Source organism: Vulpes lagopus, chromosome 2 (genome assembly GCF_018345385.1).
Source record: "Vulpes lagopus strain Blue_001 chromosome 2, ASM1834538v1, whole genome shotgun sequence".
Classification (NCBI taxonomy): domain Eukaryota; kingdom Metazoa; phylum Chordata; class Mammalia; order Carnivora; family Canidae; genus Vulpes; species Vulpes lagopus.
The window spans coordinates 17,713,063-17,738,646 of record NC_054825.1 but is presented as its reverse complement, the minus strand read 5'-3'; the positions used below and the strand labels follow the sequence as shown (position 1 = coordinate 17,738,646).

The 25,584-nt window shown below is 37.5% G+C and overlaps 1 protein-coding gene across 10 annotated transcripts in view; it reads left to right on the top strand.

The window, feature by feature from the left end:
• VTI1A (vesicle transport through interaction with t-SNAREs 1A) overlaps window positions 1-25,584 on the top strand; it is a 349,002-nt gene that overhangs the window by 11,668 nt on the left and 311,750 nt on the right. For all 10 annotated transcript variants that reach the window (XM_041745792.1, XM_041745797.1, XM_041745794.1 and 7 more), the window contains exons 2-3: window positions 162-220; window positions 4,970-5,080. In XM_041745792.1, the coding sequence (XP_041601726.1) occupies window positions 162-220; window positions 4,970-5,080 (170 nt within the window). The remainder of the gene's footprint in view (window positions 1-161; window positions 221-4,969; window positions 5,081-25,584) is intronic.

The window sequence follows — 25,584 nt, the reverse complement described above, 5'->3', positions numbered from 1 at the left end:
GGATAAAGTGGTTCCTAACCCACCAAAGAATGATCCAGTCATTTGCCTGATGTGGTAATTCTCTACTCTGACCAGAAAGGAAAAGGTATATAAAAATAGAAGTTTTCATTTAAATTTACTTGTATTCTTAGCAATTCCTTGGTATTGATTTTTTGTTTCAGATGAGAAGAAGCAAATGGTTGCAAATGTGGAGAAACAGCTCGAAGAAGCAAGAGAACTGGTAGGTACAGACTTGGTCATGTGTTTTAACTTACAACCAGAGCCATTTCTGCTGACGCCTTGCTCTAGCCTGTTTTATTTTATGCAGAACTGTGAAACATTTCTGATTAGCATTTTATAATTTGGACTTCACCAGTTAAATTGAAGAGAATTAACAGTTTCTTGGGATTTTATTCTTCTTAATAAAGGTGATTCATTAAAGGTCTACTTTTAATTTTTATTCCTTTGTAATACTTTTCATAGTAGCTGGAAATAGCTCAAGCTTGTTAAAAGCATACTGAGTACCAAACATTGGGTTAAGCATACTACTTGCTTTATAATATTTAATTTTCACACAAGGCCTGTGAGACAAATGCTATTCATCAGAAAGTGTTAAGGATCTGAGATGTTCCCGTACTTGCTTTGTAACAGGTATGCTTGCCACATTGATGTTGGCGGAAGATAGGAGATTTCTAGATCAGAGACAAAAGAATTCTACGACAACAGAAGGTGCTTCCAAGGTTCCTGAGCCCCAATTCCCACAGGGTGACGCAGGTTCACTGGGAAGACTGCCTAACACAGCAGAATACCTGCTAGGGATGGAACCTGGAGCCTGGGAAATGCCCTGAGCTTCGTAGCAGCCTGTGAGCAAGCTTGCTGTTTGTCCCAGAGGGACGCAGGATTTCCTCCCCTAGGGTTGCTCTGTGTGAATACAACCCTGAGAAATGGCTTGAGAAAGGAGCTGTCAGGGCCTTGCATTCTTGGCACATCCAGCAAGACATGTGGGAGCGTGAGAGACCCATGGAGGAGGGATTCTCAGTGCTTTTATTGCCCCCATTTTGTAGATGGGGAAACCGAGGACTAGAAAGATTAAGTAACTTTGAAGTCCCACACCAGCAAATGGTGGATTGCGGGCTTGTATTTAAATATGGTAAACTCATCCATGACTTTCTGATATAAACAGATTTGCAAATCAGGGAACAAAGAATATTAAAAGGTTTTATGTCCCACTGTTTTTTTTTTATATATATAAATTTATTTTTTATTGGTGTTCAATTTGCCAACATATAGAATAACACCCAGTGCTCATCCCATCAAGTGCCCCCTTCAGTGCCCGTCACCCAGTCACCCCCACCCCCCACCCACCTCCCTTTCTACCACCCCTAGTTCGTTTCCCAGAATTAGGAGTCTCTCATGTTCTGTCCACTATTCGGTTTTAAAGCCAAGTATCACAAGTACGACTCTGCTTGCTACTGCATCATGGTCCTGAGTAAGAATGTTGCTTTCCTAAATACTGAAGGGCACTGCATGGTGTTCCTTTGGTATGTACTTACTTATGTACTAGAACAGTTCCCTAAGTGTGTTTCTTGTGACTGCTGTTACTAGTTCAAGTAAGTTTGGGAAACTGACTAGCTTAAATAGAATTGGAGGTTGGCATATTTTTCAGTTGTTTTTTTGCTACAGAATCTTCTTGGCCCCTTAAAGAGGCTGAGAGGCATTATGAATCTCTAAGAAGGAGATTCATAGGAGGTATATAAAGTGTGGAGCATTTCCAAGCTTATTTGACTGACTGACTTTTGTTAACAGGGTCATACACAAGGAGCTGCCACTTTAGGGGGTCTGAAGAAATAGGTGGCTGTCATTCCCCATAGCACAGCAGAGTGCCCAACTTCACTCTGTGACTCTGAGGGCCAAGGTAGCAAGCTGCTGCCACTGCTCTTTGTCACTGGCTCTTTTCTAGCTGTCAAAATGTCGCATGACCTCTATGCCCCCAAGATCAACATCTCATCTGCAGTGCTGTTGCCCTGGCAGCTTTGCTTCCAACTCCTCTGCTTCAAATGTTTGCCTCACTTTTGAAAGTTTCTCCCTTTTAGCAAATGCTTTTCCCCTTACTTTCTGTTCTTTCTATATTCAACTATATTCTCTCATGCTTCCTGGCCTTGACGTAAAAAGACTGACCTCTAGAGACCAGCGCTGCCGGTCAGGACACTCCTTCCTTCTGGCTGGCAAGATGACCATAAATAGTACAGTACAGTTGTTTGGATCTTGAGTTGACCTCTTATATTGTTGCTGAGTTCCCAGGAGCAGTTCTTTTGCCTCAGAATCTGGTTTTGGGGCAGCCCGGGTGACTCAGCACTTTAGCACCTGCCTTTGGCCCGGGGCATGATCCTGGAGTCCCAGGATCGAGTCCCACGTCGGGCTCCCTGCATGGAGCCTGCTTCTCCCTCTGCCTGTGTCTCTGCCTCTCTCTCTCTGTCTCTGTCTCTCAAGAATAAATAAATAAAATCTTAAAAAAAAAAAAAAGAATCTTGTGTTTTGGCTTGTTGAGCCATCAGTGTACTCAATGATGTTAGAAAGCTGATTTCCTAATAACCAAGATTTTACTGTACCAAGAAATGTAAAACATATTTAGACCCTCATGGAGCTTGAAGTCATCCCCAGTCATGACCAACACCAAAGTTCTAAGATATGTGTTTCTACTTGTTTAAAATGATCAGACAGCTGATTTACTTAATTTCGATGACATCCTTGTTAAGGACACTGTTTATTGCATTACATCTTCTCCTTTGGATGAGGATCGTGGCAGAAAAACTTCTTTTTTATTTCACTTATTAGGATTACTTGTATTTCTGCCAAACAACTGCTTTGTATTAATCTCTCGGACACTGTCTTGTGATTACCATGTCTCCCGCTTCATGTTGGCTGTCTGAATGTTGTAACAACACAAAACATGTTCATGTTAGCCGTATTTCTGGTTTCATTGAAATTGCTTGTAGTGTGTTTCCTTTTTTTCTTTCTTATCTGCTTTTAATTTTGTTTTCAGTGTGTTTATAAAGTGCTATAAGCAGAAGTGTAGTTAACGCTCAGATTTTCACTTATATGTACTTAGGCAGTTACTTGGATAATCCTGCTCATCTTGTTAGAAGTAGGTACTTAATGATGATTTCAGAGAATTTTTTTTTAAAATTTTTAAAACTTTTTTTTTGTTAGAGTGCACGGGGTGGGGGACAGAGGCGGAGGGAAAAGTAGACTCCCCAGGGAGCAGGGAGCCCAACATGGGGCTCAATCACTGGACCCCGTGATCATGACCAGAGCCGAAGGTAGATGCCCAACTGACTGAGCCACCCAGACACCCTCAGAGAAGTATTTTAAAAATTACCTTTCTGAGTAACTGTTTAATTTATTGGTGCTTCACATTTTTGTTGAGACATGGTAATCATATAAAGTAGTCACTGTTTAAATCAAGGCTAATTCAATCTCTCTCTCTCTCACTCTTTTTCTCTCTCTCTCTTTAATAAAAATTAAGGCCTGTGAATTGAAACATGGTTTATCTGAGAGCTACTATTGTTATTCAGTCTCTAACGCTGGACAAGTAAGAGTTTTATTAGTTAGTCATGCAAGTAATTCATTAGAATGCTTTAAAAGGTAAAATATATAGCAGCATTTTTGGATGTGAGTTTATTTGACATGGCCTGAGCCAAATTGCTGTTGGTGGTGGTTTTTATTTTTCAATGCCAGTTATAAATAAGCTGCCTCTAATACCTTGTATCTGTACTTGGTGTATTTCTTCAGCATCATCAGTAATCATCTCTACTATTATTAACATTCATCCAGTGATTACCAAGCAAGAGACACTGTTGTAAGCACATTAGAGGAATTAGAACATATAATCTTTACAGCTGTCCTACAAAAGACATACTATTTTTAGAAATGAGAAAAGTAAGGCCCAGAGGAGTTAATAAACCTGTCCGAGGCTGCACAACGAGTACATAGTGGAGCCTATCATGTGGACGCAGGCGTCTGACTTGAAAGCCTATGTTCTTTTTTTAAATTTTTTTATTTCTTTTTCTTTTTTTTTCTTTTTATTTTTTTTTATTTATGATAGTCACACAGAGAGAGAGAGAGAGGCAGAGACATAGGCAGAGGGAGAAGCAGGCTCCATGCACCGGGAGCCTGACGTGGGATTCGATCCCAGGTATCCAGGATCATGCCCTGGGCCAAAGGCAGACGCCAAACTGCTGCGCCACCCAGGGATCCCAAAAGCCTATGTTCTTTACCATCACACTATTTCTGTATTGCCTCTTATTAAATGTGCATGTGTTCTATCCAAAGTGTTATTAATTCCAGATTATTGAAAAGTATGCTGCTATGATTTCAGTGAGCTTTGTATAATTTAGCAGATTACTGTTTCCATTTAATGCCATGTCAACATGGTTATAAAGTTAGGAGTTAGGCTAGAGGTTGAGATCACATATTGGTTGGCATGTGATTTCCTAATCAGAAAAGAATTTCCAGAAGAATTTTTACCAAATAACTAAGGCTGGGCTGACATTTTATAGATTAAGGGTAGAAATAAATGGTTTGGTTTTTTTAATGTTCCTTTAGTCCTGGTGGCTTGGGGCCAGAAGACCAAACCAGGTGGGGTTGGATTGAAGGATAGGACACACTAAAGGTATTAAAGTTGTTATATTTGAGAATGTTTGAATTGATACATATTTAAAACAACAACAACAACAACCATTCTTGACAACATGAGTGCTTTTACACTCTGCATGTCACTAGCAAGCACTCAGGAACTATTTGTTCCTGAGTGCAAAAGTGAAGCACAGAAGCAGCCCCAATATTACTTGATCATGGGCAACTAGCTCTCTCTGCCTGGCCCCACAGGTGTAAAACGAGAAATTGGGATTAAATCCTTTCAGCTCTAAATGTCTGGCCAAATGAAGTATAAACATATGGTTGAAGTCACATTTTCCTTTTACCCTGCCAGCTTGAACAGATGGATCTGGAAGTCCGAGAGATACCACCTCAAAGTCGAGGAATGTACAGCAACAGGATGCGAAGCTACAAGCAAGAAATGGGCAAACTTGAAACAGATTTTGTGAGTCAGATTTCACCCTTTGATATTTACCAGTCTCTCAACTGAGTTTTCACCTTGTTTTCTATTGTTTCCTTCACATGCCTCAGTTAGCCTGACATGCATGATCTCTAGGAGCTGGTGTAAGACATAGGCCTGGCTTTTGTTGTTTATGGCTCGGAGTGTGGGGGTGGGGGCTAAAAATACTTGAAGAGCTAGCTAATGATGGAATATGAAGTATGTTGGATTCATGACTTACAGATCCAAAGCAGGTTGTCCTCTGAGTTTAAATAGTATTTGTTGATACTTAACAATTATTACAGATTTGAAACTCAATTTTGGGCCTTTCTTAGTTGGCAGCCTTTCTGATGCAGTGTTCATAGATGGACTTCAGGAGCCCATGAATGTCCTGAAATTATATAGGTATTTTTGGATGTCCATTTCTATGTGCACTTTTTTCCTGGGCTAGACACTATGGACTCTATTACAGTCTTTAAAGGATACGTTACACTCCTCCCACCAAAAGGACAAAAGGGATTCAATTAATAGTTTATACAAGTGGTCCTTTATACCAGTTGCCCCATGAGAATATTTAGCTTTCTCTTCCTATATGTCTGACTTTCAACTCTACCTACTTCATAGCAAATCTAAGTATATAGATTTAAACATATAATGTTGAAATTGTTAGTAATTAGCAAGTAGTAGGTGTATAAAAGATAGAGCTGAGCAATTCCACTTCTGGGTGTATATCCCAAAGAATTGAAAGCAGAGTTTTTATATTTTCACACCCACGTCCATAGCAGCATGACTCACGATACCAAAAGATGGAGGCAACGCAAGTGTCCAGCAACAGATGAATGAATAAACAAAATATGATACATGCATATGACGGGGTATTACTCAGCCTTAAAAATGGTGGAAATTCTAACATATGCTATGACATGGCATAACATGATATGCTTGAGAACATTACACTAAGTGAAATAAGCCAGTCACAAAAGACAAATAGTATATGATTCCATTTATGTTATGTACATTGAGTAGGCAAATTTAAGAGACAGAAAATAGAATGGCAGGTGCAAGAGACTGGAGAGAGGGAGAAATAGGCGGTTTAATGAGTATAAAGTTTCAGTTTTGTACGACGAAAGGTTCTGGAGATTTGTTGCTCAACATGTGAATATATTTAACACTATTAAACTGTACACTTAAAAATGGTTCAGATGGCAAATTTTATATTATGTATATTTTACTACTTGAAAAAAAAAGAAGATACAGGTGAAGAAAGATCTGAGCTTTACCTGTAAGTTATGGAGGAGTCATGTCTTGGTGTGTGAATCAATTTTATTTCTGACCCTGGAGTCCAAATTTGTAAAGAAATTCAAGAATTTATAAGATCTTTCTGCCTCTCTTCCTGCCTTAGGTGTTTCACTTACAGAGGCTGAGCCTCTAGGCTATGGTGCTACCAGACCTAGTAGAAATCCCCCTAGGATCTGGAGATAGGGTGATTTGTAGTTATGCATGTTTATTTTATATTTAGATGGATATTTTCCTATGAAGTTGAGATAGGCTCTGTCTGTGACTCTGATGCAATTGCCTTTTAAATTGTGTTTCTAAAAAAAATAAAAATAAAAAAATAAATTGTGTTTCTATTAATTAAAAAATAAAAAATTGGAATCCACAATGGTCCTAAATTCAGAAGTGAAATGTGGGATGCCTGGGTGGCTCAGCGATTGAGCATCTGCCTTTGGCTCAGGGCATGATCCCGGAGTCCTGGGATCGAGTCCTGCATCAGGTTCCCTGCAGGAAGCCTGCTTCTCCCTCTACCTATGTCTCTGCCTCTCTCTTTCTGTCTCTCATGAATAGATTTGAAAAAAAAATGTTGGAAAAGAAAAAAAGAAATATAATTGCCTAGCTCCTGTGCTCTGTGCTAGATAAAACCTTCTCTAACTGCTTTGTGAAAGGTGGGTTCTCTTAGCAAGAATATTAGATATAGTGAGAAAATTAAATTGATTTGAGAACTTGACAACTCAAATTTATACTTAGACAATTAAAATAAAAATTAATGTTTCAATTTATTTAAAAAATTTATTTATTTATTCATGAGAGACACATAGAGAGAGAGGCAGAGACGCAGGCAGAAGGAAAAGCAGGCTCCATGCAGGGAACCCGATGTGGGACTCGATCCCAGGACTCCAGGATCATGCCCTGGGCTGAAGGGCAGGTGCTCAACCACTGAGCCACCCAGGGATCCCCTAATGTTTCAATTTAAATGATGAAAGTAAAGTATTTATGAGGGTCGTTTAAGTTTGCTAACCTCATCTTTGTGAAATGCCTTTATTAAAGATTTATTTCTTGGTTTTTAAAATCACTAACTCTATTAGTTTGTAGGGGCTGCCATAATAAAGTACCACAGACCAGATGGTTTAAACAACAGAAATTTATTTTCTCATAGTTCTAGAGGCTGAGAGTCTAGGATCAAGAAATCAGTAGGGTTGGTTTCTTCTGAGGCTTTTCGCTTTGGCTTGGAGATGCCCATCTTCTCCTTGGGTCTTCACATGGTCTTCTCTCTGCTTGTGTCTTTGTTTTGATTTCTTCTTCTTCTTCTTTTTTTTTAATCTTTTAGATTTCATTATTTTATTTTATCTTATTTTATTTTAATTTTTTAATAATAAGTTTATTTTTTATTGGTGTTCAATTTGCCAACATACAGGATAACACCCAGTGCTCATCCCGTCAAGTGCCCCCCTAAGTGCCCGTCACCAATTCACCCCCACCCCCCGCCCTCCTCCCCTTCCATCACCCCTAGTTCGTTTCCCAGAGATGCAGATGCAATGCAACGCCGGGACACCTGCACCCCGATGTTTATAGCAGCAATGTCCACAATAGCCAAACTGTGGAAGGAGCCTCGGTGTCCATCGAAAGATTTCTTCTTCTTGTAAGGAGACCGGTCACATTGGATTAGAGCCCAATGACCTAATGGCATTGTTGTAACTCAGTTAACTCTCCTCCAAATGCATTCACTTTCTGAGGTGCAAGAGTTAGTCCCTCAACATATGAATTGAGGTAGACACAATTCAGCTCATAACACTGAATGTAGTTTTAATCTTCCTATTTTTTTTTTTCAGAAATTAAATCCCTTCTATTGCTTATAAGTCAATTAGCTCAATCTTCAGTTTTTTTTTTTTTGTCTCCTAAGGAATATAATCTGGCTAGAGTCCTTTTGAATATTGTATGCTTGGGTAAGTATTTCTGAGGCATATTTTCTGTTCTAAAGGAAAATGGAACCAGTGACTATGATCTGAACATTTATTCTCCAGGCTATCATTAAAAATTCATGTGTTTATGTGTATAATTGTTAGCAAACTTTCTTCTCCTGTGTCAGAAAGCATGCTTTACCACTATCAGCCCCCACCTTCCATGGTATAGTGACTTAGAGTTTTAAGATTTCATTTATTTGAAAGAGTGAATGAGAGATAGAGAGAGAGAGAGAGAGAGAGAGAGAGAGAGAGCGCGAATGAGCAAGGGGAGGGGCAGTGGGGGAGGGAGAGGCAGACTTCCCTGCTGAGCAAGGAGCCTGACGCAGGGCTCTATGCCAGGACCCTGGGATCCTGACCTGAGCCAAAGGCAGATGCTTAATGACTGAGCCATTCAGGCGCCCTGTGACTTACGGTTTATAAAGTGCTCTAACATACACCACTTCATTTCATTGTATGAAGAGTAAACAGAGTCAATGTGGATGACTCTCCCCATTTTACACATGATAGAACCAAGAGGTGCCAGTTGATTCTGGATGCCATTCAGCACATCCTCATTCTCAAGCCTGGCTGTGTGTGAGACACTGCCCTCAGTGCTTGGAAAAAGCTGTAATTAAGATAAAGTTCTTGTTCTCATGGGATTTAAATCCTAGTGGGGAAGACAAAAAACAAATAAACAAATACATATATATCATAATTTCAGGTAGTGATGAGTGCTATAAATGACAGTAAAGTAAGTAAATGGGTAAGAGTGGCTAGCACAGTGGTTGTGGCTGTTTTTGCTAGGATGTTCTCTGTGGTGTGAGTGAAAAAGGAAAAGGTTTACAGAGGGAGGCAGAAGAAAGATCTACAAGGGCATCATGGGTATGATGAAGACCTTGGCTTTTACTCTGTTTGGTTGAGAAGCCATTGGGGGCCTTCGAGAAGTGGGTGGTCCTTTGATTCTCTAAAAGCTTCCCTCACTTTCCTGTACCCCATCGCCTGAGATATTTGAACAGAATATAGAAAATATTTACATAATTCCTTTTTGATTTGTATATCCTTTTTATATTTCTTTTGTTTTTAAGGGAATGAAGAATATCTTCTTAAAGATATTTGATCATTTTCTAATGGTGATACACCTAGAAACATTGAACCCCAAGAAATATAGCACAGATGGTCCTTCATGTCTCATTTGCAACATTTATTGCAAATGAAGCAGATGTGCTGTTCCCTTTGTAACACTGAGACTTTGGGGGATTTTTGTACCAATGAAGAAGGGCAGAGGACGGCTGGATACTTCTTTCTTTGTCTACTTGTTTTCTTTTCTTGGTCCCTCCTCCTCCTCTGCCTGTTCCTCAGACAACTGGATTCTTTTTTTTTTTTTTTTTTTTTTTTTTTGACACTGAATACGTTTTTATTGGAGACAACTGGATTCTTCAGGCTTCTCCACTTACTCCCACTATCTTATTGTGTGTGGCATCATCCACTCCTGTGGCTTCAATGACCACTTCTATACCAACCTGCATTTCTAACCCAGACCTCTATAGATCTAGATTCATAGTTCTTACTACTTACTTTACTCCACAGTTCCTTAAACACAAACACTTAATTTGACAAATTCTAGTCACTTCCAAGTTATATTTAATTTCTTCCTCTCCATCACTTTGCACATCCAGTTGATCACTGAGAATTAGCAATCCTGCAACTTATCTCTCACTTTCATCTCCATTACTGGAAGCTTTCATATTTTTCCATCTCAATGTTTGTAGTAGCCTTTCCTCCTCCTAATTCTTCTCCTGTGCTAAACCACCCTCTGCACCAGTCTCGAATTATCTTTCTAACACACTGATCTGAATATGTCACATTGTTCCACAATGTCCTATAGAGTGCTCATTGCCAGCTGAATAATATCCAGGTCAGCTTGTAGGCTTTCTGTTCTGTTCCATTGCTTCTTCACATATCTAGGAATTTTATTATCATATGCTTGGTACTGTGGATCATACATTGTTAAAAGCCTAGATTTTGTTGGTTTCCTTTAGAGCAGTGCATTCTCAACCTTTTCTTCATTATCTCCCCCTAAGGAACCTTTTTGGACTTTTTTTTTCAATTGCCCCTTCCTGAATATAAATAATAGTGAAAGGGAATATAAGGGAAGGGAGAAGAAATGTGTGGGAAATATCAGAAAGGGAGACAGAACATAAAGACTCCTAACTCTGGGAAATGAACTAGGGCTGGTGGAAGGGGAGGAGGGTGGGGGGTGGGGGTGAATGGGTGATGGGCACTGAGGGGGGCACTTGACGGGATGAGCACTGGGTGTTATTCTGTATGTTGGTAAATTGAACACCAATAAAAAATAAATTTATTTTTTAAAAATTGCCCCTTCCTCCTCCCACCCTCATGAAATTTTAACACTATAGACATATTGTAGATCTGTACATACTATGACCCTTTGGAGAGCCCTGTGTCTTTCTGATATCTAAAAATCTACATCCTCCCAAGAATCAATTTTTGCCTTTGTGGTATGATATCACCTCTGATGAAAATGCATGTTTTAGAGAATTTTTTTCTTTTTTTTTTTTTAAGTAAGCTTTATGCCTAGCATGGGGCTTAAACTCACAACCCTGAGATCAATGGTTACATGTTCTCCTGACTGAGCTAGCCAGGCACTCCTTTGAGAATGTTGAGCTTTATTTGGGCAGGCAGGTAACTTACTATCAATTTAGATTGATCCTCTCAAGGCCTATTGTTAAGATGTTTTGGGACATGTCTAGAGTAGACCTACTTTTGAGGTATGGTTCTTCTTGGTTTCCACTTGAGTGACTAGAGCATTCAGTGACCTCTCTACCTTATGTTTGGTCAGAATTCTGTCTCTCTGTCTGGCTGCCCTTCAGAAACTCCATGCCATCCATAGCTCCCCAATACCTGTTCTCTGTGGGATCTTGCCCTCTGCATATGCAAATTCATTTTCAACCATATATTCATTTTCACCTCTTTATAGATTTCTGGAGCCCCTTTTCTGTGTAGCTCCCTTCTCTATATTAGCCTGCTAAATTCTCTCCATCTCAATCCCAAATTCCAGTGTCTGCCTCTTAGGCCCAGTGGCATGCTATGCTCCATTTGGGCTCTACCTCCCCATGCTGTAGTCTGAAAGGTACCTATAGGCTGAGAACCACAGCAACTGTAAGGCTCATTTCAAGTGTTTCTCCTGCCCCAAAGGATTATAATTCTACACTGCCTATTGTAGTTTTTGAAAACAATCATTACATACATTTTGTCCATTTTTATAGTCGTTTAGAGTGGGAGGATTAGTCTTGTACCAATTGCTCTGTCATGACTGGCATAAAAATTCAGTGTATTTTTAGTGTTTATTAGTATTTAGCAAATAATGCATCTGAAAATAAATAATAGTCTCCTGTTTATAACGACTCATATCATAGGTTTTACTTTGTAACTGAGAAAATAACTACTTAAAGGAATTTAAAATTCTGGTTATAATTTGTATTCATAGTTGTGGGAAGTTTAAGGGAAGGCAATTGTCATCATTGTGTTCCTTTTTATATTGTTGGTATTCCTGATGATTCTGTTCATTCGCCTGTCTCCATTATCCTGAACATTTAGCCTCTTGTAGCCTCCTGGTGTTCATTTTTGGCTTCTTAGGGTCTCATTGGAAGCTAGGAATGTTAGGTCCTGAGAAATTAGAATCTAGGCATCTCATTTTTAGATGAGGAAATGCAAGACGACGAGGAAGACCAAATGACTTACCTTAAAGTCACACTGTTATTTTTGTTTTAAAGATTTTATTTATTTATTCATGAGAGACACACACAGAGAGAAAGAGGCAGAGACATAGGCAGAGGGAGAAGCAGGCTTCATGCAAGGAGCCCAATGCGGGACTCGATCCCAGGTCTCCAGGATCACACCCTGAAGGCAGGCGCTAAACCGCTGAGCCACCGGGCTGCCCAAGTCATACTGTCATTAGAGCCAGGGCCAGAATCACATCGTCTAAACACACTTTCTTATGTTTTCTCCATGATCCTTTGCAATCCCCCATCTCCAATTTCACATTTCCATAAGAAATCAATTTAACACCCTCTTCATGTATTTGAAAACACTTTTTTTTTTAAATTTTTATTTATTTATGATAGTCACAGAGAGAGAGAGAGAGGCAGAGACACAGGCAGAGGGAGAAGCAGGCTCCATGCACCGGGAGCCTGATGTGGGATTCGATCCCGGGTCTCCAGGATCGCGCCCTGGGCCAAAGGCAGGCGCCAAACCACTGCGCCACCCAGGGATCCCTGAAAACACTTTTAAAATTAGAATTCATATTTTTACATTGATCTGGTCATTTCTTTCCTCAATATTCACGTAAGGTTAGCTAGAGCAGAGTCATGTCAGGATATTCTAGGAAAACAAACCAACCCAAAGGGAGGAATACTAGTAGAGGGTTTTTCAAGTTTAAGATTATTGTTTGTTTCTTAAGAAAATAAAATTAATCAAACAAAAAACGCCTACAAAAGAGTCCTCACACTTTATAAAATGTTTGACCAAGTCTCATAAGTAGAAAAAGAAGGAACAAGTACATGATGTACCAGGATAGGTTCCAAAAGTTAGGTGAGGACATGGGCGGTGAACGCCTTTTCCATCTGCTATTGTACTGTGGTGCTAGCGCCATCTTGTGGTATATTTGTGTAGTTGCATGATCTTTTTTCTTGTAACAAAGCTGAACTTCCTTGAAGACGGATGCACGCACACAGCATTTGGGGTGGAGGAACTGATTGTAATGAATGTTAGAAGTAGAGCTTTTTAGCCCCCGTCTCAAGTTCACTTCTATCCCAGGTCATTGGCGACCGAATGCTGTCCTTTTCCTGTTTGGCAGACTATGTGATGTGATTGTTAGACCAGCTCCTAGTGCAAAGCTGTCTACATCAGAGAATGGCACTTCTATTGACAGTCTCAGCAGTGAGGCTGAATGGTCCTAGAAACCCAACTACCTGCAGACTATCGGAGTTGGTCCCTTAGGTCAGGGTTCAAAGGATGTTGTGGAACAGCTTGAAGCTTTTACTGCTACTACCTGCACTCTCTCTTTTAACAGGTGAATGGACAACTTGAGTGTCTGAGTTTATGAGTGAAGCCAGTAGCCGTATTCTATTTTTTTTTTTAAGTCTAAGACAGACTAAAGAAGTGCAAATGAGAAAGCTGAACTCTTTTAAATTTTGATTTTTGTTGAAAGGTCAAGAACTTGATGCTTCTGTTTACATTTTATCTTTTCTGTTCTTATGACTCCCTGGGATATTTTACTTCTATTCTGTGGAAGCTATAGAAAACCATGAAATCATGTTTTAGAGATTTAAATAGTGTCAGTGGTAATATGTTGTAATTATAGCATCAACGTATCCTCCTTGCAGGAACATAAGTACATTCTAGAAGGAAATTAGACAGCCAAAGTGGACAGAACCATTCCAGAAAAGCAATTTACTTCTACTATATGCAATTAATAAATATGATTTATTTAAAACAATTTTAATTAGATTTGTTGTTTGATTCTCTGTAAAAATAATACCTGCTCATTCAAAAATATTCTGAAAATAAAGACGAGTAGAAAGAAGAAAAAAAAATCACTTATCCTTATTCCCCCAAAGATCCACATTTTACATTTTGATTTGTTTTTTTTAGTCCTCCTCCCTTCCCATCTCCCTTGCATAATTTATTGTTTTATTTTACATAATAATGATGTTTCTCAACCCATGCTTTTTCCACCTTATTTTTTTCCACCTTATTTTTAACACAAAATTCTAACATTGGTATTTTTCAACTCTATAAATTCAGAATCATTTTAGTGGGTGCATAATATTTCAGTCAGTGATACTAGTTCATCTTTTGTTGAATTATAATATATTTCCATTTATTCCCTTTATAACTTGTGCCATGATGAACATATTAGAACAGGATTATTTTATCAGGGTCATTTCTCAGAGGGCAAATTACCAAGTCAAAGGGTTTCAACAATATAATGGCTTTTATTTTTTAATAAATATTCCTTGGAATTATTTTAGCTATTTTTTTAAAATAAATATCCATTGGAATTACATTTTTATTGGGACTCCTTAGATCATTTTTGTTGTACTTTCTCCATATCTTCTCTGTGTTAGAATGTGATAAGAAATAAAATCATAGGCCAACCAGGCCTAACAACTTAAAATACATTGCTTATTTAATGCACAATTACATGAGAAAGATACTGTTACCTGCCATTATGGAGATTTTACAACTCTAAAATTAGATACAACTGAGATCTTGTTTTAAGTTACTCTTCTATGGAAGATATATTAATATTGGTAAGGTAAGCAGATATTCATGCCTCTCCATATCTGGTTTAAAACCAAACCCATTTTACCTTTTCAGTATTTCTTAATCACAGGATTTTAGTTATCTTGATATGACTTGGTCCTTAAGGGAGAAAGTAATACTGCATTTATGTGCACATATGTGATTTTCCTTGTTTGTAGTTATTTCCTAAGACCATTGTTCCTAAGGCCCTGCTGGGTAAAACTGTAAAAAAAAAAAAAAAAAAAAAAAATCATCAGGCAAATAGCCTTCTTTGTTTGTAGGATTCTCATTTCAGGCATTGACCCTGGTAAATCTTCTGCTCATGAAGCCTCTAATAATTCCAGAGGCTGACACAGGAAATGGACCCACCAGATTGGGAAGAAACGAAAGTCTATTTTTGGCTGTAGTGATGCCAGAAGGGGGCTGATCTGAACATATATGTCACTCTGGCCTCTTAATCTAAATGCTGTAAAAGGTTCATGTTCTTGACCCTTCTCCACACCATATATACTTGAATGGAACAGTAGTGTGCATTAAATATCTTATCATTGGTCTTATGTACTGAATTTGAAGTTGGTCTTAACAGATTTTCTCAACTTCGGAAGCTCTGGACACTTTCTTCCAGTGTGCCTTTTTTTTTTTTTTATGATGACTGTTTTGGGCTTGAGATCATTGTCTTTAGCTCCTGTAGAGCTGGATGACCTGCAAAAATAACTTCCACATCCACTATAGTGATTCACCAAGTTGAAGTGTGTACTGGTACAAATACATGTATGTGTGTGTACACTCACACATTCTCTGTGTGTAGGTTATTTAATTGGTGTCAGATCTCTGATTGGACTTTGCAATTTTGTTGGAATGTTTTTTCTTACCTAAACTTATGAATTTTTTTAAATCATTGAAATTAAAGTTATAATGCCATTTTATGGCAGAAGGAGCAAATTTTTGTCATGATATAAGGCATTTCTAGCAGTTTGAGTTTTCTAAGCAGATGAAATGTATATTTTACAATGCTAAACTGCTTTAAAACAAAAAGAATATTGGTTTTAATGTAGTTGTCTCTGCTTATAATCCTTTTTAAATGACTTCACAAATTATTATCAGCTTTTCTGTTGTGTGCTTGTTTTGCCATGCCTCTTTGATCTTACCTAAGAGATACAGAGGAAAGGTAAAAAAAAAAAAAAAAAACAGGTAAGATTTTTGAAAGATTAATCACAAACCCGTGGCAAATTTGGCTTCATTGTTAGTCACTAGATGGCACTGTTTATTTGCAGAGTGCCTTTTTTTTTTTTTTTTTAAGGGAACTGGTGGTAACTGAAATTACTGCCTCATGAATAAAATATTTCTGATGGGATTTGCATTTCTATATTGGCTGAAGACACTGTTGAATGTTTTATTAACCAGCCCAGTGCAACTGTCAGCCTATTAAAGAGATCCAATGGTCCCTGTTTAGATAAATAAACTAAATAAATCCAATTCGTCAAATTGTGTTCCTGGCTGTTTATTTTCCATTCTTTTGATGTACAGTTTATTTTAAGTTAAAGCCACATTGGTTTAAAAATTAATGGGAAAATGTTATTTGGTGTTTGGAACATGAAGAAGCTAATTGCCATCGTCAAAAAGCCAGCTCTGTTTTAATGTTAAATTGTTTGCCTCTAAATAGTAAACTTTTTACTGGTTGCTTATAAACTGCCCCGTGGTCAAAAAGAGTCTGATATTCTGTAAATATACGGTCAGAGGCTGTGTTATCAAGAGTTGTGGAACCTGTTTAATTCTCTGGAAAAAGCACTAAGTAGTTTAAAAGACAGGTCTTTTACTTGGTTTTGCCTCTGAGTCATTCTCATTTTTCATGTATGGTATGCTTTTCTTGGAAAGAAAAGTAGGTAATTGATTTTTAAATGAAATGCTTTTTTATCAAAGTGCTTGCCCGTCACTCTGCTGGTAAATGGCACACATGGAAGTGGTACAGTGATGCTCTGGTAGTGGTGGTCTGGAGTACCCTAAAGCTTCCACGTCATGGCTCCCCACAGGACTATTACCCACATGTTCATCACTCTCTTAAAGTTTATGTTCTAGGGAATCTTGAAATTCACAATTGCATTATGTAACACCACTGCCTGAACTAGAAGTTTCCTACCTAAGCCCTAGGGTTACAAAAATACTCAAATCAAGTGTGTCACTTTTGTGCTTTGCTACATTGAAGTAAATTAGCAACTGGGAATGACACATGGTGGTTCTTTCTGACTTTTACTTACTTCTTTCTCCGTGAATCTTCAGTTGCTCTTTATGCCATTCTTATTGTCTTTTATCTAGTTCTACACCTGTGAGATTCAGAACAAAACTTAAAACAGATTAGGCACTTAGCATATTGCTTTTAGGTGCATTGAGCTGCTGGTGATGAAGATGAGCCAGAAGTGATCTCTAGGGTAAAAGGTTTTAAACTGTGTAATAGTAGTTGAAGAGCTTTGCCATGTCAACTACCGTAAGCTTTCCTGTACAAGTTAAAATGGGGCTACAAGAGATTTCAACCAAAGATGTTTTTTCCTCTTGATTCCAAGTCCTTGAAAGCCTACCAGGAAATGGACAATGCGTAGAGATGGTCTCATTTTTTCGCTTAGATTGTTTTGTTTAACTTTGTATGTTTTAGTTTCCCAAAATGGAAGAATCATATTTAAGAATAAAAACAAATAACAAATTTGGAGTCAAATTGTTCTTTTTGGCTTTTCTTTTAATAAGTTCATAAGACAATGGATTAAAAGCTTTTCTAGAAATCTCTCTGAAATGCTTAAGTGTGGTCAAATTGGGGAACATCAAGAGATGGAACTCTATCCTCAGTGCATTTTATTAATTCTTGAGGCTTCTCATGTCTGCAAATTCACAAAAGCTGCTCCAGGTCAATCTCCATCACAGAAGATTCTAAGGAAATATCCAAATTTTCTCATTCTCCATTTGGTTCTGTTCATTGTGGTTTAAAACAAATTATCTCTGTCCAGGACTTAGAAATCTACTATGAAAATGGAGATTTCGGGGTACCTGTGTGGCACAGTTGGCTGAGCATCTGACTCTTAGTTTTGGCTCAGGTCATTTTCTCAGGGATTGAGACCCGCATTGGGCTCTGAGCTCAGCACGGATTCCCTTGAGACTCTTTCTCCCTCTCCCTCTGCCGTTTACCCCTACACTAAAATAAAAAATAATTTTAAAAAAAAAGGAGAAAAAAGAAGAAGGAGATTTCTATTATTGGTTATGAAGAATGTGACCTGTAATTGCATTCTTAAAACGGAGTGAGTATCAGAGTTTATGGTTTGGAAAGTTACATTGCATAGCATTGGCCTTGGTGTGAAATGTCTGATTATATAAATGAAATGAGTTTCTGAAAAATGTATTCTGTACTTTAAAATAAGAGAACCCTTTGCTAATCTCTTCTAAATTTTTTACCTGATGCTCTGACTTTCGTAATGGAGCATTGCATCTTTGCATATTGAATGACTGACATTTTTTGTCTCATTGTCTTCTTATTTTGATCTTTTTATATAAACCTAGTCTCCAAATACATTTCAACCAAAGTAAGACTAAGGTTGTGTTATTTATACATGCTTTTTAAAGTGAAGCTTAGAAAGCTTATATGTGCTTTTTAAAGTGAAGCTTAGGAGAAAACTATCTCCACAGTTAGAATCTTATAGATTATATTCTATCTCATTTCAGTGAAGCTTAAATTTTTCTTTTTCTCCATTTTTTAAAGAACATGATTCAGTGCTATTCATTTCAAATGCTGTCTGATCCAAGGCCCCTATTTGACGGCTCTATTTACACTTCAAAAAAATCATGTATATATTGTTAGACGTTTGTTAGAAATGGTCCATCCCATATTTTTCTAATATTGTGTGCTAGCTAAATTTGGTCACGGACTACTTCGTCAGAAGAGGAAGTGTGAAATTGTGAGAACAGCCCAGGAACTGGAGGCTTGAGACCTCAGACGTGGCATATTCATCCTATGCTGCAGTTGCATACTGCAAATTTAGATCATCATATCAGTTCTGCCTACCTAATCGGTAAACATGAATGTCAAATAAAATAAGAACTGAGACAGACTTTGAGAACAGCGCTGATTTTTAGTCAGTGACTTTGCTGTGCATAAGTAGTAATCCTATAATTAAAGAGTTTAGAGGTAAGGTATGGTAAAGCCAGAAGATTCCTTGAGTATTCTAAACATGTAAACCTTCTTTCTCAGTGCTTCAGTGGACTAACTGCCATCTATACAAAGGACAGAGACTTGAAATCTTCCATCTTATTCTCAGATATGACCTAAGTTTCATTGCTTTTATATTCTAGTGCATTTTGTTTTGTAAAAAAGAAAATCTTAGAAATTAGTCTATACAGGCAGTTTCTCTTTGGCTGTGTAGTAGGAGATTGAGAATTAAAGGTAGAAGAATTATGGTAGTACATATAATTTTATATTACTTTATTATATGTATCATATTACTAATTAGAGTTATGGTTATGCTGAGTTTTTCATCTAGAGTTAAAAATACATGTTAAGTTATTTACTTTGGATTTCCTTCTCATTCTTTCCCTAATTTCTGATAACTGATTTATTTCCCAGAAACTATCAGAAATCACTATTTTTGCATTGTTACGTCACTGGTGTAACATACATATCAGCATTGAGGAGGAGAAGGGGGAAGATTCTATAGTATCTGTTAAATTTTGTCATTAAGAGCAACAAAGAATTGACTTTAGCATGCCTAAAGACAACCAAATAGCTTTATAATTTAAAAGTTCCAAAAGTTGTCATATACTGAGAATTTGGTTTAGAATACACCCAAATATATAAGGCAGGATAGTACACAACTAGGAAGTATATGGTGGGAGCTAAAATTTTTTAAATCAAATTCTCACTAGTAAAGCAAATAATACTAGAATTAATTTCAAACTAAAGAACAAATGAGGGGGCACCTGGCTGGCTCAGTCAGAAGAGCATGTAACTCTTGATCTTGGGGTTGTGAATTCGAGTCCCATTTTGAGCATAGAGATGACTTACATAAATAAATATTGAAACTAAATAAAGAACAAATGAGGAAGCTGAGGAAGAGAACTTTCAAGCTATTGTTCTTTCTGTCCTCTTCATTAAAGTTAGTTTGAATTTTGGTAGCTTTGAACAATCTGTTGTTTTGGTATAGATTACTATAAACAATTTACATGTACTTAGTATTTATTATGTGTCAAGCATTGAGGAAGTGGTCAAAAGATGAGTAAGACATATTTTTCAAGAAGTTCACAGTCTTTATAATAATGTGGTAAGTGAAATTGGAGAGGCTCTGAAGGGATCATGTGTGAAAGGGTGTGCTTTCAGGGAGGGGAGTCCAACCTGTGTGTTTGTTTGGAAATGAAGGTGCCACAAGCAGATCACACCCAAACTGAGACTTGAAGGATGAGAAGGAATGTGAGAGAAGCAGGATTGATTCAGTTTGGAAGTACCAGGTACTTCCAATGTAAGTACTGTGAAACGTTGAAACTCTTCTTTCATGAGAGTTGCAGTGCCATTTTAACTTACTTTCATTTTTTCCCCCAAATCTTCAGTGCTTTTACTTTACATACATTTTTTTTAAGTTGGCAAATTCAGTATCTAACAGTAATAGTTACCCACATTTCTTTTGTATCAATTAAGAAATTGCTTAAAAATTAATTTCCTTTTGGTTTAAAGTTACGTGCTATGATAGCTTTTATTTGGGGAAAACAGAGAAGCCATTGCATGAAGCCATAACCAGAGCATAGCATAGCATAATTTTTCTCCCTAGGTGGCAAAATTTGCATTTTAAATTTTCATTTGAGCTTAGAGCAAAACAAAACCCTTGGCCCTTAATTTTATACTACTAAGTAGACTGTTCTTTGACCTCTTAAGCCAGTGCCAATAGAACATCTTTATGTGAATATTTTGTCTATAAATATTCACTTTTAACTGCTTTGGAAATAGGCATATTAAAACTCCTTTTAAGAACGAAATAGTTATAAAGGGTGTGTGTGTGTGTGTGTGTGTGTGTGTGTATTGTTTTTAGATTTAGCAGGAAAAACTATGTGTTTTTTTCCTTCCCTTGTGAAGTCTTGCAAGACTGATTGTAACTTAATTTTGTACAAGAATTGTCAAGAAATTGCTAGTAATCTCTAATCAGAAAAAGAAGTACGGATGTGATGGATAAATAGGATTCTGTTATGGCCAACATCTTCATTGATCTTAACAGAATTGCTCTTTGCCTCCCTTGTGTCTGTATTTTCTCTTGGCAGTAAGCCGAGTGAATTTGGAACAGAAAGAAAGAGAAAATCTACTTGGTTCCAAATGATGATAGCTGTGCATTGGTGTGGGGAAAATAACTTACAACTTGATAGTAGAATTACTAGAGGATTTCTCTTGTTTAGGGGGAAAATTGAAGTTCCTTTTGTGGCCAGGTTGAAAAATTTCTAATTTTATATAACCCATAGCTTATGATATCAGCTTAAATCTTATGATCATCATGTCAAATGGTATTTAGAGTTTTTGATTATGAAATAACTTTTAAACTATTTTTGAACCGTAGTCAAAAAAGACTCAGATTAGAAAAAAATACTCTTGTGTCTTAAATTATTATCTTAAAATCTATTTCTTAAAATAATTCTTATTTTATCAGTTTTTTTTTAAACATAGGGAATTGATTGATGAATCTTGGTTTATGGGTATATTGTTTTGCTATAGGCTCCACAGTCAGATTATCATCATGAAAGTATATAATTTCAAAATGTTTATATCATACGATTCACAAATATATGTCTTTTTAGCTGATTATTACCCCCTCGGGTAGATTCTAAGGAAATAATCTTTCCATGTGTCTTGAAAATACAGATTTGGGCCAAGATTTTTGTCAGGGCATTTTGTAGGGGAGAGGGCCTTCTGTCTTCCTAGTCTTCGGAGATTGTCAAAGTAGCAAAACCATGCTTTCCAATTCAGATGGCCATAGATGGCACTGTAGCTCACACTGATACTTAAAAATATACCATATTGTGGAATTTTTCTGAGAGAAATCTCCAAGACCAAATTCATTTACAATAGCCCCTTTGTATGAAGAGTTCACTTTTCACTCCAAAGAGTAATGATTTTAAATCCAGCAAAATTAGAAACACTGTTTTTAAAAATTAGTAAATTGATTATGAGCAACCATATTTCTTGAGCCCTTGGTAATGTTTTTCAAAATGAAGGCTTTTCCAATACTACCTCGGTGAAATTTTTTTTTCTGTAGGTGTAGCATCTAGAGAGTGCAAATTAAAATACACACATGGTTCTATCTCCTTCCTATCTCACAGGAAGCATCATTGAAACCTTGCCACTGAATCAAGCATTTTGTCTCTTGAGTTCTGCTATGAGTAGGGCTAAACAACTGTCACTGGGAAGTGATAAGAGGCATAGACAGCAGAAAGAAAAAGAGAGAAGGGAAAGAAGGAGTCGAAAATAAAAGTGTAAGAGAAAGGGTGGGAAAGGCCCAGGTATGTACCAGAAGGGCAAGGATGCCGGCAGCAACTGCCTTGGGTGCCCATTTGCTGGGACTCATGCAATGATCTGCTTGTTCCTGCTATATCCTGATACGCTGAATATCTTTTTGGAATCCAGGTAGTACTAAGAAAGATCTCAAAGTACAAACTCACGTTGTCATTAAGTTCAGATTTGCCTGAAGAATTTTCCAGTCCTCCAGTTAGAGAGAGAGAGCGAGAGATTCATCAAGATTCAGAAATTTCTTTTTAACTAATTGTTACTCCCTCAAGGAGATTCTAAGGAAATTATCTTTCCATGTCTCTGGAAATCTAGATCTGCATGCAGATTCATCACATGCAAATAGAAGACTCCATATAGCAAGGAATATTAATGCAATTGTAGTTTTGTACTCTATGTACCCCAGCTTAGGGATCTGATATGTTTCTAATTTGATTTTGCTACTTTGCTGAAGTTAGGAGGCTTCTCTTTGGGGGCAGAAAAGATATGATCTCTTTTTTTAAAATTTTTATTTATTTATGATAGTCACACACACAGAGAGAGAGAGAGAGAGAGGCAGAGACATAGGCAGAGGGAGAAGCAGGCTCCATGCACCGGGAGCCCGACGTGGGATTCGATCCCGGGTCTCCAGGATCGCACCCTGGGCCAAAGGCAGGTGCCAAACCGCTGCGCCACCCAGGGATCCCATGATCTCTTTTCTAACAGAACACTAGTGGTAATGGGTAGTCCTTTTCTTTGGTCTAGAACAGAAATCCTCAACCTCAGTACTATGGAAATTTGGGGCTGGGTAATTTTTTATTGGGGTGAGGGAAAGCTGCCCTCTGCTTTGTAGGATGTCTAGCAACATCTCTGGCCTTTACCTACCAAATGCCTGTAGACCACCGCCACCCCACTCTAGTCATGACAGTCAAAATATGTTTCTAGGTATTCCACATATCCCCTTGAGGCAAAATTACTGCTGATTGAAAACTCCTCAGTCTAGAAGGATCACTGATGAGGACTGGAGAGGATTAGAGAAGAATAATTGATGACTTGTAACAAGCTAGACATCATGTTATGTATCATTTAATCTGCCCAGCCAGTTTATAATCCAGACATACAAGGTTAGGAAAAGCTAGGACACTTTCCCAAGGTCTCATAATTTGGATCCAGGACTTGAAATCAAATCTATCTGATTCTAAAGCTACTAAATCATACCACTTTGTGACATTTATCTTTAAAGAATCACTATAGTCTGCAAATTCCAATGTATAGAGTTTAAAGAAAATTTGGTTCGCTAACCAATGTTCATTTATTTCAGACAGGCTGTTAACCAAGAGAAGCAGTATGATGCAATGGAAATTACATTGGATTAAAGGTCTAGAGCTCTGGCTTTGGGTGTCAGCTCTGAAACTAACTAGCTGAGTGCCACTGGGCAAGTCATTGTGTCTCTCCTTCTTTAGCTCAGATATACAGGGGGCAACCTCTGTGCTCCCTAGGGTCCGTGAGCTGTGTTGTTGAACAACTTTGAAAATTGGAATGCTTGGTATTTCAAGACTGGTGAAAGTTTTCAGATTGCTTTAAAACTATTTTATATGCAGTTTGGTATAATAAGTATGCATTGAAACTTTTGGCTCAATTTAATCTATTAGTCTCATATCAATATATTCTGTTTCTATAACCCTTAGCCCTTTATCCACTTCCCTTGTGAGGTCTTTTGTAATCATTTTTCCTATCATGATAGATTTTATTCACTTCCCGTTTGCCTTGGTATATATGTTTATAACCTGTACCAACCTACACACTGTTTCCATGTCAGTGCTGAAATGATTTATTGATTTTTACTTACTTTTTATTACTCCAACTAAATTGTAAGATCTTTAAGAGAGGAGTCTGGGTCTTGTACTTTTCATGTTTTCTCACGTATTCAAAAAAAATGTAGTACATAGTAGGTGTTCCATAAGTGTCTATTGAATTCAATTTAAGAATTCACAGTTTTAAACATCATAGTAAGTGACAAGAACACAAAACACAAGTCTTCTAACCAAACAGTTACATCTAGTATGAATTGTTCTCTGAGCACAATTTCTGTCTAGTGAAGTAAAATAATAACACCATGTGTTACAGTGTGTGTTTCCTGTGTTCTGACTCCTTTTAAATTTCTCATACCTGGGAATTAAGATGCTTCAAGAATGAAGTTTCTGAAATGCTCCATTGCATACATCTCAGGAATGGCCATGTGTAGGAAAATATGACATATTCATTGGCAGAGAAGAGCTGATAAATACAATTTGATGTAGTATTTCAGCAAACATTTCAATAACTTTTTGACATTTTCCTGTAGTCCATATTTACCTTATCAATAGTTATAGTGACATATGATTGCCAACTTTTTATATTAAGACCAAACTAATAAATTAAACATGTTGTGTTTATATCTGATGAAAGCTGATGTTCTGGAAGGGTGTTAAAATATACTGACAGGTCCTGTTCATAAGCTCCTTTGGTATAAATATGCAGATGACATCTTTAGATATTGTTTGTACACATGTCGATAGACAGGAAGCGTTGACAACATAACAAATGCAAATGTCAACCTCACAATTTAACCTTTCGGTGTAGAAAAAGATGTTAGTTTTAAGTTACATGCATCTTTTAACTTTTTTCAAAGTTTTTATTATTTTTTAGCCTGTTTCCACTCCTGTTTCATGTTCCGCCGAAAGCAGACACTGCCGTAAGATTTACTCTTGAGGGCTTTTCTCTGTAGTGCTCCTACTGAAACAATGCAACTGCAAGATGTATTTATTTTTCTAATTCTTTATGTTACTGTCCATGTTTATTTCCTATCTCTTGAATCTTTTCTATTTTTTTTTCTCTTGAATCTTTTCATAGCATCCTTTTATCCACCTATACAAAGTATTTTGGGTTAGTAAGAGAGTCTGAGAAAAGCGTTATGAATCCCCCTTCTACTCCATAGATACTTTAAATTAAAGCATTTCTTATAACACTTGGCCACTTATGTCTGTGCTAAGATCTAACAGTTGAGAGTGTCGTGTAGCACTTAACTTGACTTATAGAGGCTCATATGGGACAGCACTGGAGTGTGCTGGAAAGAGCACTGGATATTTGAGTCAGGAGGCCTGGATTTAAATTCTTCCTTGGGGGATGCCTGGGTGGCTCAGTGGTTGAGCATCTGCCTTAGGCTCAGGGCATGATCCTGGAGTCCCAGGATCAAGTCCCACATCCGGCTCCCTACGGGGAGCCTGCTTCTCCCTCTGCATATGTCTCTGCCTCTCTCTCTGTGTCTCTCATGAATAAATAAATAAAATCTTTAAAAATCAATCAATCAATCAATCCATCCATCCATCCTGTCTTGGCCACCATTGGCCTTTGAGAGTTTTTGCAGGTCTCCTACCTTTTAGGGTCATCCCTTCTTCATTTGTAAAATGAGAGTAACAATCCCTGTTCTACCT